At 39.3% G+C, this 15,633-nt stretch overlaps 1 protein-coding gene across 5 annotated transcripts in view; it reads right to left on the reverse strand.

The window, feature by feature from the left end:
• The window catches only part of TBC1D32 (TBC1 domain family member 32), a 70,553-nt gene that overhangs the window by 32,348 nt on the left and 22,572 nt on the right, over window positions 1–15,633 (reverse strand). For 4 of the 5 annotated variants that reach the window (XR_014006287.1, XM_081187618.1, XM_081187620.1 and 1 more), the window contains 8 exons: window positions 14,737–14,938; window positions 13,320–13,402; window positions 9,334–9,393; window positions 7,833–7,971; window positions 7,408–7,495; window positions 6,327–6,445; window positions 4,594–4,710; window positions 1,612–1,700 (listed from right to left, as the gene is read on the reverse strand). Coding sequence is in view for 4 of the 5 variants with exons in the window: in XM_081187618.1 (XP_081043744.1) it covers window positions 1,612–1,700; window positions 4,594–4,710; window positions 6,327–6,445; window positions 7,408–7,495; window positions 7,833–7,971; window positions 9,334–9,393; window positions 13,320–13,402; window positions 14,737–14,938 (897 nt within the window). In the remaining variant the exon portion in view is untranslated. The remainder of the gene's footprint in view (window positions 1–1,611; window positions 1,701–4,593; window positions 4,711–6,326; window positions 6,446–7,407; window positions 7,496–7,832; window positions 7,972–9,333; window positions 9,394–13,319; window positions 13,403–14,736; window positions 14,939–15,633) is intronic. The other variant, XM_081187619.1, reaches the window with a different exon arrangement.

The raw sequence follows: 15,633 nt of genomic DNA on the forward strand, positions 1-15,633 counted from the left end.
CTAATATGTGGATCTGGCCCTCCAATGAGTCCTCCTCCCTCTGACAAGTTGCTGCGTTAGATGTAAACTCACAACTGTCAAACAAGCTCTACCGAAGCTGATCTACTTCAGCAAAGGAAATTTGTCAGGAACAGGGAACAGGGTCTGCCACATACTAACAACACCTTCCAATCTGAGGCAGAAGAAATACAGAGATATTGGGGACAGACGGAGGACCAGAATAGCACAGCACATGGCACCAGTCTAAAATTACAGCAGCTAGGAATCACACTTTCACTTCACACAGAAGTGAAAGAAATTGACCTACAGAAAGTGGTAAAAGTGAGTGAACTGAGCAGGAAGAAACTTCTTCATTCTGTGCTAGGAAAAGATAGTAACTCCTGAAGCATCCTTCTGCTGATCAACTTGTTAACATATATAAAGCCCTGAACAACTTGGGACCAGGTTATCTGAAAGATTGCCTGGTCCAATATATTATTATTATTATTATTATTATTATTATTATTATTATTATTATTATTATTATTATTATTATCATCATCATCATCATTATTATCATCATCATTATTATTATTATCATCATTGCTATTGTTGTTGTCATTTATTACCCAGCTGGTGTCTGTGAGCCCCCAAAAGGGCCTTTGGTCCACTGGAAATCCCCACTAACATAAAAAAGGAGGAGGAACCCATTTTTGCCTATTCCCTCTTCTCCATGCCACATTTCACATTGCTCTGGAGGGGCCCCCAACCCTCTGAAGCCAATTTTCAGGGTGTGTGCTGGGAGCTGCAACGGAAGGGTGAATAGGGTTGCCATATGTCTGGGAATTCCTGGACGTGTCCTCTTTTCACGGTCCTACTTGCCCTTCCCTTTGCCATACATGAAGCACGCAATCATCAGTTGCTTCAGCAAAAGCCTGCATTCGCTCCATAGGACGCACACACATTTCCCCTTCATTTTTGGAGGGGGAAAAGTGCGTCCTATAGAGCAAAAAATACGGTAGTATATAAATGTTTTTTAAATAAAATAAAATAAGTAACAGAAAGGTTGTGCTCATCAAACCAGGCACAGGAAACCCCTGACATTCAAAGATCCAAGACTGTATACAGCCAATTAGCTACAAAACATCAGTCAAAACCACTGCAGCTCTTGATTAAAATTTCAGCATCCTATTTCTTTCCACATCCAACAAGAGACAGCAAGGAGTAACGGTTTAAGTGCCTAAGTTCTTTCTATTTTGTCAGCACAGCAAAAATTGTAGACTGTATTCCAAGAAGCTAAGGGTTCCAACCCCCAAAGCAACCTATGATAAACAATATAATGGGGGGGGCACACCAAAGATTTGCGTTGAGAGGATTTTCTCTAAGCCTCATATGAACTTGGGTACAATACAAGTTGTCTAGGGGAAATACTTCCTTTGTGCATAGTCTAATTTCCCTGACTGTATGTTGGTCTTCATTGCCATACAGCACTCAACCTGTATATTTCACTCACAGATACCTCTACCCTCATATAGGCCAGATTCATAAGCATTTTACCAAGTCAGCACTGCAGAACAGAAGAAACTAGCTGATTATTTTACCTTAAGTGAATCAGAAAATTTAGTATCTTACCTCAGGCCAAAGATATGAGACTGCTCATAATTGAACAATGAATGAATTTTAGCTTCTGTGTTCACAATTATAAGCCTGTCAATGATATCCTGAAATATAAGCATCAATTTTATTAATATGTGACGAGCACTTTGAGCAGACAACATTATTACTCAACCATTTTCATTAAGCCACATTTTTAAAGTATATGGACAAGTATATGATTTGGTTGTTACATTTCCTCACAAATAGCTCTTAAACTGGCAAGAAGCAATTCAGCAAACTGTTCTTGTGTTTAAAAAGTAAGTATTTTCCCCATTTCATTCCAGTCAGTTTCTCTGACTCAAGTGAAAACAGAATCATAAAAATAGTCATTATCAGATACTCTACATGCATTTAATACCCAGTGCATTTATTTTTAAAATCTATGTGTACATCTGGGGAAAACACAGTGAATAAGTATAGAATAGCATTCCTATAAAGGAAAACTGTTCCTAATTGGAAGTTTACTTCCTTAAACAAGTAAATTTATACAACCTTGCTAATGTGAGAGTGTAAGTAATCCGCCAAGAATAGAGATTTGGCAACATCTTTTGATTTGCTCTTACATCCAAAGTACTTTGACACCTCAAACAGCTAACCAACTCCGTCTACACTGAGCAAAAACACTTTTGCCCAGCTGTAGCAGCCAAGAGTAAGGTTTCTAGTTATTTTCCCAAAACCTCAGAATAAATGTGAATAGCCAAAGGGGATTAGACACTATACTCTTTATTTCAAGTCAGATCATTGGTCCATATAGCTCAGTACTGTCTGCACTGACTGGCAGCAGCTCTCCCGGTTTCAAGCAGGAGTCCTTCCCAGCCCCACATGGAGATACCAGGAATTGAACATGGGGCCTATCATATGGAAAGCAGATGCAACTGAGCAACAACCCTTCCTTAAATGAGAGGCATAGTGTGCTTGCCATAGTAGCAGGGGATATCATAGACATTGTGCTACCTGAGACAAAAGACAATATAGCATATTACATGGTGAGACTGGCAGTAGAATTTTATTTCAACATGATGACAGAGTAATGCCCTTCACTGCACCAGAGAGTAGCAGGCTAGGTTCTGGGCACAGAGCAGGGTTACAAAGCACACATAGCTGTATCTACTTCCTCCCTTACCATCTATGGAGAGCAGGGCAGGTGACTGGCTTTTCACCAGTTAAATTTGTACAGTACATGATTTTTGGTTGTTAAATGTTTATAGTGTTCAGCTGAAGTAAGAATTGAGTGGATGAAGTGGTATAATGTATGCAAAGAAAGTGTGATGGCTGAATGAGCAGTATCCAAGTATGGTTCTTGAATTCCTGATTTGTATTATTCATTATAAGGATACTTTTCTGCAATATTGGTGTGTGTGTGTGTGTGTGTGTGTGTGTGTGCGTGCGCGCGCGCGTTTTAAAGATAATATTGCAATTCTGTTGCATTCTGTTGCTGTATTTTGCTGTTGTATTACATTGATGTATTTTGATGGATTCTTGTTTTGTATAAGATTTGCTTTTGTTTATTATTTTACATTGTTTAGATATTTGTTATGTTACTTAAAACAAATCAGCTATAGTCACATAGAACTGATCTAGTCCTACTACAGAGGGATAGAAGGATAAACTGTCATGAAACAACCCAATGCAACTTGATCAACATTACAGCAAGATAAGTGTTCCGGTCTAAAGGAAGAGCAACAGAATGAAGAAATCCAAAAAGAACCATTTACACCAAGGTCATCAACAGTGACGGCAACACAAGCAGACATCTGGTTGACCACACAGCCCACAGATGCATCACTGGAAGTGGGAAGAGCCATCCCCAAGATTCAGGAACTGCCCTCAAAAAAGAAAGGTCACAGATACCTTTATGGTTAAATTACATTCAGGGATGGCATAAAGCACAGCAACACCAAACACAGTAATGCCTCTACCCTGGATCTCCCAAGTGGGCCATGGGTAAAAGACCAAGAAAAGGAAAATCACATTCCAGTTCAGGGAACTTCAACCTTTTTGAGGCAGTGGTGCATATGCAATTTTGAGGAAGTGCCTGAATGCCAGTCACTAAATGGCTGCCACAAGGGCATGGCATAACACAAAAATGGCTGCCATGTCTAAAAGAGCAGGAAAGTATTCAACCCTTCCTTATCAATGAAGAAAAGGCATGTGCATCAGTCACCACCACACTCACTCTCAAAGGAAAGCTCTTTGCACCTCTCCTCTGCTCAGAGTAGGAGGCTGGGTGTCCAATCCTGGCATCCAATGAAACGTGGGCATGTCTGAGGGGGCATGAGGAAAGGCCGAACCAATGCAAACACAACCGGAACAGGATGAGCAAAGCGTGTCTCGTGCATCGTGGATTTTTGAAGAAATCTTATTGAACCCTTTCTCAAGAACCATAAGAGGTGCTGCTAGGCAGGCTGGCACACACAGGTGCCAAAATTGTGGCTCTTGTTCTACTTTGACATTGGTTATAATTAAATATATCTATATTTCTTTAGATATGCAAAAGATTTTTATACATCTACAGATTTTATATGATATAAAGAATAATTTTATTATAATCAAATCCATTGCTTACACTTGAAAGAAGAGATTTGTCTTTAGACAAGAGAAAGCAGCATCTGCAGATTATTATTTAAGTATTACATTTTCCTATGACTGTAGGAAAAATAGATTCACACTGAGGACACTGTGCATATACTGCCCTCATGCTGCATGCAAGAAAGAAATGCTGAAAATGTACTCAGAACCTAAGCAGCAATAGAACACCAAACCCATATGAAGCTTCTTATTTTTATTGAACAGATTTGTAAACCACTCATCATATGATTGTCAAAAGGAGATACAAAATTATAAAGTTAAAGCAGTAAGAAAACATTAAATCCATTTGCAAACAGAGCTGGTTTCAATCCGAGCAATATAACCATTCAAAAGAGCTTTTCAAAAAGGACTGGAAGCAAAGCTACTTACTATAATATCTGTAGGAACTTCACGGAGAGAATATTCTGGTTTATTAGGTATCGCTTGATCACCTATCAGTTCGTAAACAGCAGGGTAGGATAACAAGTTTATCAGAGCTAGAAAAGACTAAAGCAGGAAATGGTGACACAGTAAACAAAATGATTACTGGCATTTCATTCAAGCAGGCGTTCTAAATGAATTCTGATTTTATAGTTTTAACACATTTTTAGTCTTATTGTATCAAGTCTTCTGTACACTGCTTAGTGGCTACTGTCACTGAGTTATACAAATTGTCAAAATAAATAAATAAATCTAAAGCCTGTTACAAAAGCCGTTAGTATTACTTTGGTTTTCACAAATATGATATATAAAGAGTGACCTTTTATTGGACCAACTCCTATCAGTGTGGGTGTTTTCAAGCTGTAGCGTTGAACAGAATGGAAAGGTAAGTTTGCATCCCAGGCAGAGCAGGGCTATTTAAAGGTAATTAAAGACATTTGCAGAGCGCCTACTGTGGAAAAGAAGGCGGAAAGGAAATCTAATGCAAACAGCTGGAATGAACGCCCACTGCAAATCACAGACATTAAAGCAATACCAGTTGGCTTAGCCTTTATAGGAGCAGGGGTGGGAAAATGGCAGATCAAGCAAGGTTGAATCCAGGTATAATATAAGGAAACAAATAGCATTGAGGGCTGCCACAAATCCAAACACTGCTGCCTTTATCTAGAATCTCCTTCAGTGAAGCCCAGACTACATTTGCACTTTAAACCTGGAGGGCAGACCAAGGTAATACAAGTCTAACTACAGGGACACTACCTTCCAGTACAGTATCTCCTTGTACTGACAAGAGTTAGGATAGCACAGCCATTATTTTCCAATTAGACCATTGAAGCAGGCTGGATAATCCCCTGCTTTAGGACAGGCACGGCCATTCATAGACTAGGCTGCTGAGAGCAAATAGGATGAGCTCTATGTATAGCAGTTTCTCCCTCAGCCTGAATAATGTATATTTAAAATATACATGGCTATGCTCAACCGGTAAGATCACTGAAGAGTGATATTGCTGCATCACACAGAGATAGAAAAAAAGATTGTACAATAAAATGCAGGCAGTCTAGGGTGCTTCCCAAAGGAACAGCAACTACATTATGAAGTAGGAACAGTCACTTAGTTTTTATTTCTCAAGATACGCTAGTTTAAATTCTACCAAAGAATTATGTTGTGGTGATTATTTGCAAGAAGTGTGGATTGTGACTTTTATATGGGTACTGTTTTATTCTGGATAATTGTCTTTATTTGTAGTTGTTAGTAATTATGTTCTGTATTATGGCCTCTGGCCGAGATAATAAAACTGATTGATTGAAACATATTCACTGAATTCTGATGCGATTATACGTAACTCTTCTCAAACTGATTTTGCTCCTCTTCTTTAAGCTGCTAAACTTCCAAAATATTAACACTAAACAAAGTTAGCACTTCTTTTTCTTTTTGAATTGTGGAGTCAGTCTCTATCCTTATTAGCAAGTTTATCAAGAACACATCCTCAATAAAAAAACATATCAGAGCATGGTACGGCAATCCCATGCTATGCTTTTATTGTTTCCCCAATACTCTACCTTAGCATAATACATAATTTACAACCTGCAAGCTACAAGCAACTTAAGGAATATCCCAAGGAAAACATTCTGCTTCAGATAAAAACTATATTCACATATTAATGTGCAAAAGAAAATTCAAACCACCTTCTGACAGCTCCGATCAATGGGATCAACTGGTGTTGATCTGGGATGAGTTACTCGGACATCATCTCTTCCACACTCTAGAACACTCCACAATTCGGTAACAAGCGCTTTTATAAATCCTAGGAAGAGAGTATTTTATTCACAAGGACTCTGTCATATTTTATAGCAGAGGTCCTAGCAAACGTTATTAGACAGGAACCACACTGAGAACCCTTTCCATAAGGGTTAAGCTGATAATGCTACCATAGCTCTTCACTAATGAAACTATCCTCTTTCATAAGATGCACAATTTCTAATACGATCTCTTAATCTGTACTGTTTCACATCATAATAGGAACAGTTGGTGCAGTCACCTCCACATTTCAGGTGGGGGCTCTGTTTGGTTCCACATGGACTTTGCTCTGGAACACTCAGGGCCTCAGTGGGTGGAATTCCATGTAGCACTGAGGTCTGCACATGGGAAACAAGGCCTGCTCATGCAATGGGACTTTCCCACCTCTCCAACCCCAAAGCCCTCTAAACCTGTTCTGAGGGTTTCCCCAATCCTCCAGGGCAGGTTTAGGAAGCCCCGTTGAAGCCTTAATCCCACGTACACAGCAATTTAGTTGAATCCCACGTCATGATCTGACATTATATGACCAAGCATGGCAGCATCTTTGGGCTTGCATGCTCCTCTCCCTCCTTCCCTTGTGAAAAATTTATCCCTCATTTCCTTGTTTGATGCAAATCATGGCTTCTGGAAAACCATGGATTGCCTTTTATCCAGACTAGCAAAGGAGGGAGGCATCTGCAAATTGGAGGATGGAGAAGAATCAGATTTTCAAATATATAATGCAAAACCATGGTTTGGCATTCTGTCTGAACTGTCCCATACAGAAACACAAGGACAGGATGATAGAATAAAATAAATTATTTGCTCTGATGCTTGCTGACAAAAGTCAAAGCTATAGACACAATTCTAACCATGTCAAAAGGAGTTAAGTCCTACTGAATTCAATGGTGCTTGCTCTCTGGGAATTGAGATTAGGATTGCAGCCTTAATTACCAAGATTTATTCATGATAATCTATACAAAAAGTTACCTGAACTCTGTAGAGCTACAGCACCTGCAGCTGTTGCAGCTACTTGCGATACAATTGCTCCATAGCCAAACTTTTCAAATCCACAGACCTAGCACAAACAAATTATAACAAACCATAAATTTCAAGGGCTCAAACACCTTAGATATACAGGAGGATCATGGCTTATACAAGATAAGAATAATGGTGCTTTTTATATATTGTTTGTTTTGGAACAAACAATTAATTCCATAATCAAATGTATCATTAACTAGCATTACCTAATTAACATTCTGATGCTATTATACCGCTTTAACAGAGAAAGGTTATGGCATAGGAAATAAAGACTGCTCAGGCAAACTAAGTGATGAAAATATTGTTTCGTGTGTGTGTGTGTGTGTGAGAGAGAGAGAGAGAGAGAGAGAGAGAGAGAGAGAGATTATACCTACTTGGAGGTTTTTTGTGAACCTGTTGAACATGAAAGTCACACACTCGTTTACTGTTCCTGTATTCTGCAGCAGCAAAAGCCCTTTAGGTGTAGCTGCAAAATTTAGCAAGTCATCCAACAACGTCTCTTCCAGTACAATACTGGAAAAAAGCAAACAGATAAAAACTAAATTAAAGTACCCACAAACAAACAACCACCACCACCAAGTAAGCTCTCTTCCAATGAATAAAGGGATTCTTTTAGTAATGATTTGCATAAAAGGCTCATTTGTTATAGCAAAGACATAGACTGGTCTACCAGTATATAATTTCTGTTAGAAAAAAATGTTTCCATTCAATATTGCTTACACTACTCAATTTACCATCTGGGTGCAATTAATTCATTTAGGAAAGCAGCTGTATATCTGTGCTTGTTCTACCTACGCGACAGCTGTCTCCCCCTGAAGGTCTAAAGCCCTTCTCTTGGATCTAATAGGTTTGTCTGTTAACTCTTCTGACACATTTCCCTCCAACAATTATACCCTTTCACCATATACAAAAAAGGCTGAGAGCAAAGCAAGAGTTTAACTCTATTACTCTTTTGATTATTTGCTTAAGTTTCTTCTACCTGACAAAGAGAGAAACAAAATAGGTAGTAAGGCAGCAAACCATAATGGTGATAATGCCAACTCAGTGAATTGCACATACAAGCAAACTCTTCCCGCAGCAGGCAAGGATCCACAAGTTGCACCTATTGTTACTGACCATAGGATGGTGCTAGATGTGCTCATGGTACCCAATCCCTAGTTCTTAAGTTGCTTTCCATGTCATATATATGCATGCTTACCTACTGAGAGTTCAACAGAATTTACTCCTAAGCATGCATATAATTGTATTCTAAGGTCCAGTGCCAATGTAATGTGAACCTGCTACAAACTCAGGTCTGCAAATTTGGCAGCCTGAAGAATACCAACTCCCTTCCCACCCCCTTGCTTTCCTTTGTTTACCTTAATTACATTTTAATATCATTTATTGCTACATTCAGATGATCAAATCTTGAGTAACCTGCAGGCAGGTCCTTTGCTCCCCCTTCATGTGAACATAGAAGCAAGCTAGGAAGCAATACTCAACCATAACTTCCATTACTTTCCCATTACTTTCAATAATTAATGGATTCCAAATGAGCCAAAACCTAAAGCTTACTTACACTTGCTTTTCAGAACCTGGCTTCTTTAGAAGCCACTAACCAAACTTCCTGATTCTGATGTAAAATGAAGCTCTGTTTAACTTCAGCTTCTCAGCTTGTTCATTTACTTCTGCAAAGGAGCAACATGTGGATACATGAAGCTTGTGAATATCTTCACTCGTTAAGCTGTGGTTCGATTATCTGAACGTGGCCAGTTACATAAAATGCATACCTCGTCCTTCAGTATTACAAATCATGTAAAACAATTAAACACAAAAATCATATACAAGGCAACAGAAAGAACGGAACAGTAAAATCATAGAAGTCATATGCCTAACCTGAAATTGTGGGGGTACATTGAGAAGGGCACCTGAAGATGATCCTGGCGTACAAAAAATCTGTGGGAGAAGGCAGTCCTAATATTACACCTGCTCCAACACTAACCCTAGTTAATGCTAACCAGGTTCCTTCTTAATACAGTTTTTAGCAATCTATGTGATATTCTGGTAAGTCTAGCTAACACTACCCATGATTAGCATTTGTACAGATGTAACAGAAAAAGTGTTATTAAGGGTGACAAGGAGAGAGAAACAGGTGAGATCGGTGTTGGAGTGGAATGCAGCATGAGAATGCCTGTTCCCAAGGCTGGTTTTTAGTAGGCTAACCATAGTTTGCAGCAAACAAGCATTGCACCAGCAAGGGATCTACTATTAACCCAAACTTTGTTCACCACTCTGAAAGGACTGGAAAGAAGAAAACACTAGAGCAACAGAATCATCCAATGAGAAGAGAACATACAGAGACCCGCCTAGGAATACCCATCTCTAAAACTGAATTCTTCACTGGGGAAAAACTCTTATAGAAACTGAAATCTGAACTATAGAGTATCTCTAATATTGATATAGGTATCCATAAGCTACCTATATTCCGTGAGACACACACACATTTTGAGGCTACTAATGTACCACAAATTTCTTATATATTAGTACAGTCATGGGAAAAAGAATGTGACCCTCTTTGAATTCTGTGGTTTTACATATGAAGACATAACAACAATCATCTGTTCCTTAAGGGTAAAGGGATCCCTGACCATTAGGTCCATTCGCGGACGACTCCGGGGTTGCAGTTCTCATCTCGCTTCATTGGCCGAGGGAGCCAGCGTACAGCTTCCGGGACATGTGGTCAGCATGACTAAGCTGCTTCTGGGGAACCAGAGCAGCGCACAGAAACACCACTTACCTTCCCGCTGGAGCAGTACCTATTTATCTACTTGTACTTTGATGTTCTTTCGAACTGCTAGGTTGGCAGGAGCCGGGACCAAGCAACGGGAGCTCACCCTGCCAAGGGGGTTTGAACCGCCAACCTTCTGATCGGCAAGCCCTCGACTCTGTGGTTTAACCCACAGCGCCACCCACGTTCCTGTTCCCAATCATCTGTTCCTTAGCAGGTCTTAAATTAGGTAAATACAACCTCAGAGGAACAATAACACATGACATATTACACCATGTCAAGATTTATTTAACAGAAATAAAGCCAAAATAGAGAAAATGTGTGAAAAACTAAGTACACCATTACTGCATCCAGAGGAATTAAGAGGCCAAGTAGCAGACAGATGCTGCTAATCAAATGTGCTTGCTTAATTGATCATCAGTAAGTGTGCCCACCTCTATAAAAGCCAAAGTTTTAGCAGCTTTCTGGTCTGGAGCATTCAGGTGTGTTTTAACACAATGCCAAGGAGGAAATATGGCACAGTGCTCTTAGAGAAGCAAGTGCTTAGAGAAGAAGTGCTGCTGCCCATGAAACTGGGAAGGGTTCTAAGGCCATCTCCAACCAATTTTAAGTCCATCATTCTACAGTGAGAAAGATTATTCAAAAGTGGAAAACATAACATTCAAGACAGGTGCAATCTTCTCAGGAATAGATGTCTTAGCAAATTCACCCCAAGATCAGACCTTGTAGTGCTCAAATTGCAAAAACCCCAAGAATTACATCTCAGGCCCTACAGGCATCAGCTAGCATGTTAAATGTTAAAGTTCATGACAGTACAATTAGACAAAGACAAAACCAGTATGGTTTGCTGGGAAGGGTTGCCAGGAAAAAGTCTCTTCCCTCTAAAAAGAACATGGCAGAACAAATTAGTTCAGTTGCATCTTATCAAACCACAAGATTTCAGGAACAATGTCCTTTGGACAGACAAGAGCAAAGTGGAGATGTTTTGCCATAATACACAGCACCATGTTTAGCAAAAACCAAACACAGCACAAGCACCTCACACCAACTGTCAAGCACGATATTGGAAGGGTGATGATTTGGGCTTAATTTGCAGCTACAGGACTTGGGAAACTTGTGGCTATTGAGTCAACTATGAACTCCTCTGTATACTAAAGTATTCTACAGTCAAATGTGAGGCCATCTGCCTGACAGCTGAAGCTTGGTTGAAATTGGGTCATGCAACAGACAAGGATTCCAAGCACACCAGCAAATGTAGTAGTTGTAGAATGGCTGAAAAAGAATAGAATCAATGGCCCAGTCAAAGTCCAGACCTCAATACAATTGAAATGCTGTGCGGGACCTTAAGAGAGCTGTGTATCAACAAATGCCAGCAAACCTCAATGAACTGAAGCAACGTTGTAGAGAAGAGTGGGCCAAAATTCCTCCACAACGATGCGAGAGACTGATTAAGTCCTACAGAAAATGATTACTTCAAGTTATTGCTGCTAAAGGTGGTTCTACAAACAACTGAATCATAAGGTGTACTTAGTTTTTCACACATAGCTTTTCCATTTTCGTTTTATTTCTGTTAAATAAATCATGACACAGTGTCATATGCCATTTGCTATTGTTCATCTGAGGTTGCATTTACATAATTTTAAGTCCTGCTAAGGAACAGATGGTTGTTATTATGTCTTCATATGTAAAGCCACAGAATTCAAAGAGGGTCACTTTCTTTTTCCCATGACTGTATGTTTTAGGCATGTTAGGTATTAAATTGACACATGAAAGCTGATATATCAATTACATTTTAATCAAAACTTTAAAAATATCGCTTCAAAAACTATTAAACGTGCTTTTATATTATACAGTGCTTACTTTTTAAAAATGCATTTATATGCTGCTAGATTTTTCTTCTATGGAATTATCATTGTAAGCAACATATTTTTAAAAATAAAGTGATTGCTGTCTTATAGTCTGACAGTAAAATAACTCACTTCATTTTATAAATAGTCAGTGGATGCTGACATTACAAAAAAGAAAAATGCCTGTTGAAAATGATTTAAACCAATCGTAATTAATATATACCCATAAACTGTGATATCTTCATTGCCTTGGCCAATACATCTTGCATGGAAAAATGACAGCTTATAAAAGCTAAACAAAATTTATAGCCTGTTTCAATTTGCATGTTACATGTCATCATTATGAAAAAATAATATGCCAGATTCCCATTTCTAGGAATATAGACTTGGGGAACTGATGATTGAAAATAAAAAGTATGAAGCACTGTATTGACTCGTGAAATTCACAAGTTCTGAAAATGCAGAAACCACATAAATAATAATTATCTCTATAATAGTAACATTCAGCGGTGAAAGCTGATAGCTACACACACCCAAAGAAGAGGAAAGATGTTCATATTCAGGAGAACTACATGCTATGCAGAAGTAGAAAAAGGGGGGGCCTAAAAGTGGACATATTTGCACCCCAACCACTGAAACTGGATCTCATGTACCATATGCCTGCCTCACCCAGGTCCTTTTCCAAGTGAGGCTTGCACAACAGATGTCAAAAAGCCACTGTGAAGATTCCTTTCTGAATGTGTTAAGAATCGAAAACAAAGGAGCAGGAAAAGCAACAATAACATTAGTAAACAAAATGGGGATGGGGCAGATGAAAAAGAGGAAGCAGATGTAGCTGACAGGAAAAGTAAGACTGAAAATACAGAGGGCTGATGAAGGCAGAAGTGACAACATACTGGACAGCTGAAAAGCAAATGAGAAGGGAGGGATGGAAATCATAGCAGAAAAAATGGGGAAACTGCAGGACAAGTGACAGAGGAAACAGAAATCAAAGAGGAGAAATGGGAGAAACAATAGGGAGTGAGGAAGACAGAGCAAGCAAAGCGAAAGGGAAGCAAAAGGCTGTGCGAGCCACTAAACTGTATTTTATATTCCCATGCAGAACTTTGCTGTTGCCTCTGCCTGGTAACAGCAATACAGCTTTATCAGAAAGATTTCCCGTTTTTAAATGTTACCTAATCCCCACGTTGAAGTTTTGAGGACTTTTCTCATGTATCTCTGAGCAGGTAACCCAAACTAGTACTTACAAGCTCTGTGATTCTTGACTTGCTGACGATACACAATCTGCCCCCGCAACAGGCGTTGGAATTCTCTCCGAAAGCAAACTAGTCTGTCAGAAATGAAAAGCAAATCACATAAATTTACTGTTAGCAACAGTAGCAAATCTAAATTATGATCGCTAACAACATAGTACGATAAGGATATTTGATTAAGCATCAGAGACATCTTAAGGGGAGACATATCTGCAAATTGTCGGAGGGCCTGTCTCCGAGTGCCTACCACCATTTCGGATCCCAGCAGTGACAGTACTGCAGTTATCAGTCAACACTGCTTGGCCATTGTTGGTGGGGGTGCTGCAATGGGTGTGGTAATGACAATGCTGTTTCTGATGTCTGATAAACTCACTTGTGTGCAGGGGTGATGGTGGGTGCCTAATTTCCCAGACCATTATAGTGCCACCGCCAGATATGCCTGTTAAAGAAACCTGCCCGCTACCTGCTTCCAAGTGGGCTTTACCCAATTGCAGCAACACTGCAATGCACCAGAGAACCAAATGGATGCTTGGATCCTTCACCACTTACATTAATAACCTAATAATAAATCCTGATACCACCAGATAAACTAGCTTGCAAATGTGCAAGGTGAGAAGCAGCAGCTGCAGCAGCAACCACCCGTGTGATAGTGGGGCGCTGGGCACTGACCAACTTATGGGCATCACGAAGTTACTTGGTGAATGTTTCTAATGTAACTCTTGGAGCCAAAAGCAATGCATGCAAGAAATGCAGCACTGGACTTTTCATGACTAATGAAGATTAACAAACAGATCTACTTGCCAACTTTAAAAAATATTTCAAGCTCCCAACATCTATTCAAGCCTATTTCACATATAATATAAATTAGAATGTACACATCTGTATACTATACTGGCAATATTTTCCAAAGCCTGAGAGGACAAGACTTGCCTATTTTTTAACTACAGCGGTACCTCGGGTTAAGAACTTAATTCGTTCTGGAGGTCCGTTCTTAACCTGAAACTGTTCTTTACCTGAGGTACCACTTTAGCTAATGGGACCTCCCGCTGCCACTGCACGATTTCTGTTCTCATCCTGAAGCAAAGTTCTTAACCCGAGGTAGTATTTCTGGGTTAGCGGAGTCTGTAACCTGAAGCGTCTGTAACATGAGGTACCACTGTACACTGTTGGGATCCAAGAGAAATTGCTACTCCCCCTCCCTCTTTGCTACACTTGTTACAAAGAGGGGAAAACTAATAATCATCTTTGGGATATTATAATGTTAAGGTGCCACTTCCATGATAAAATCTGTACTACATTACATTTTCAGCATAAAAAGTACCCTTTGGGAACAGATGCACACACAAGCAAACATAAACATCCTTTGCATAACTTATATACATATACTTTGTATAAACAAGGATAGGACTACCTTTTTCCAAGCCTCAGAAATAGATCCATGTAAATGGTAAGGTAGCAACACCTCTAAGCCTTCGCAAGTGCTATACATCTGGTGGCATACAAAGATGAAAGCACCTTTGAGCACTGGCAACATCTCAGACCCAGAAAGAACAGAAATGTCTTCATCAAGAAGCTTCTTTGTAAACTGAACGATAGTATGTGCACCCCTAAGGCTACAAAGAATGAAACATTTCAAAAAAACAATGTTTTATTGATTCAGCAGAATTATGATGAAATAAAGCTTTTCAGTTAGTAATTGAAATGTTAATCCTTCTTCTGCTTATACAATATGCTGAGACTTGGCCTAAAGAAAGACTTACTGCCTATCATCTTCCCAAGTAAGATGGGAACAAACATGAGCAAAACAAAGGAGGAAGGCTTCTCTCCCCCTTCCACAGAGATCACCTATAAAACTGCTTTATTCTTAGTGAAGCTACACATCCACCATGTTTTTGAGCAGCGTGACTTGGCATGACTGTTTCTTAACAAATAAGCAACAGCAAGACCCAATCCATATTAAAACCATATTGTTGGAAGATGCTGTATAACTCTCTACACCACCACCTTCCCACCCAGTTCATTTGGATTGTGGCCATGATGCAGATTATGCATTAATCTGCTTTGCCATAGCTGCTCTTTGTTAAGAAAGTGATACTGCATTTGCAAGTTTTTCCTTTTTCCTTTTTTTTTTAAAAGAACTCCATTAGTTTTACATATGATTTATATCAACCCACAGGACGTAATCAATGATACCAGGTGCTAAATAGGTATGATCTCAACTATTTAGAAATGTTTGTGTTCATTTCTAAGACAGAGCAACCTGGCTCAGGGAAGGTGTATGAAGGCATTTATACTGCTGTGAAAATGG

The sequence above is a fragment of the Podarcis bocagei genome (genome assembly GCF_964188305.1).
Source record: "Podarcis bocagei genome assembly, chromosome: 3".
In the NCBI taxonomy this organism is placed as follows: Eukaryota; Metazoa; Chordata; class Lepidosauria; order Squamata; family Lacertidae; genus Podarcis; species Podarcis bocagei.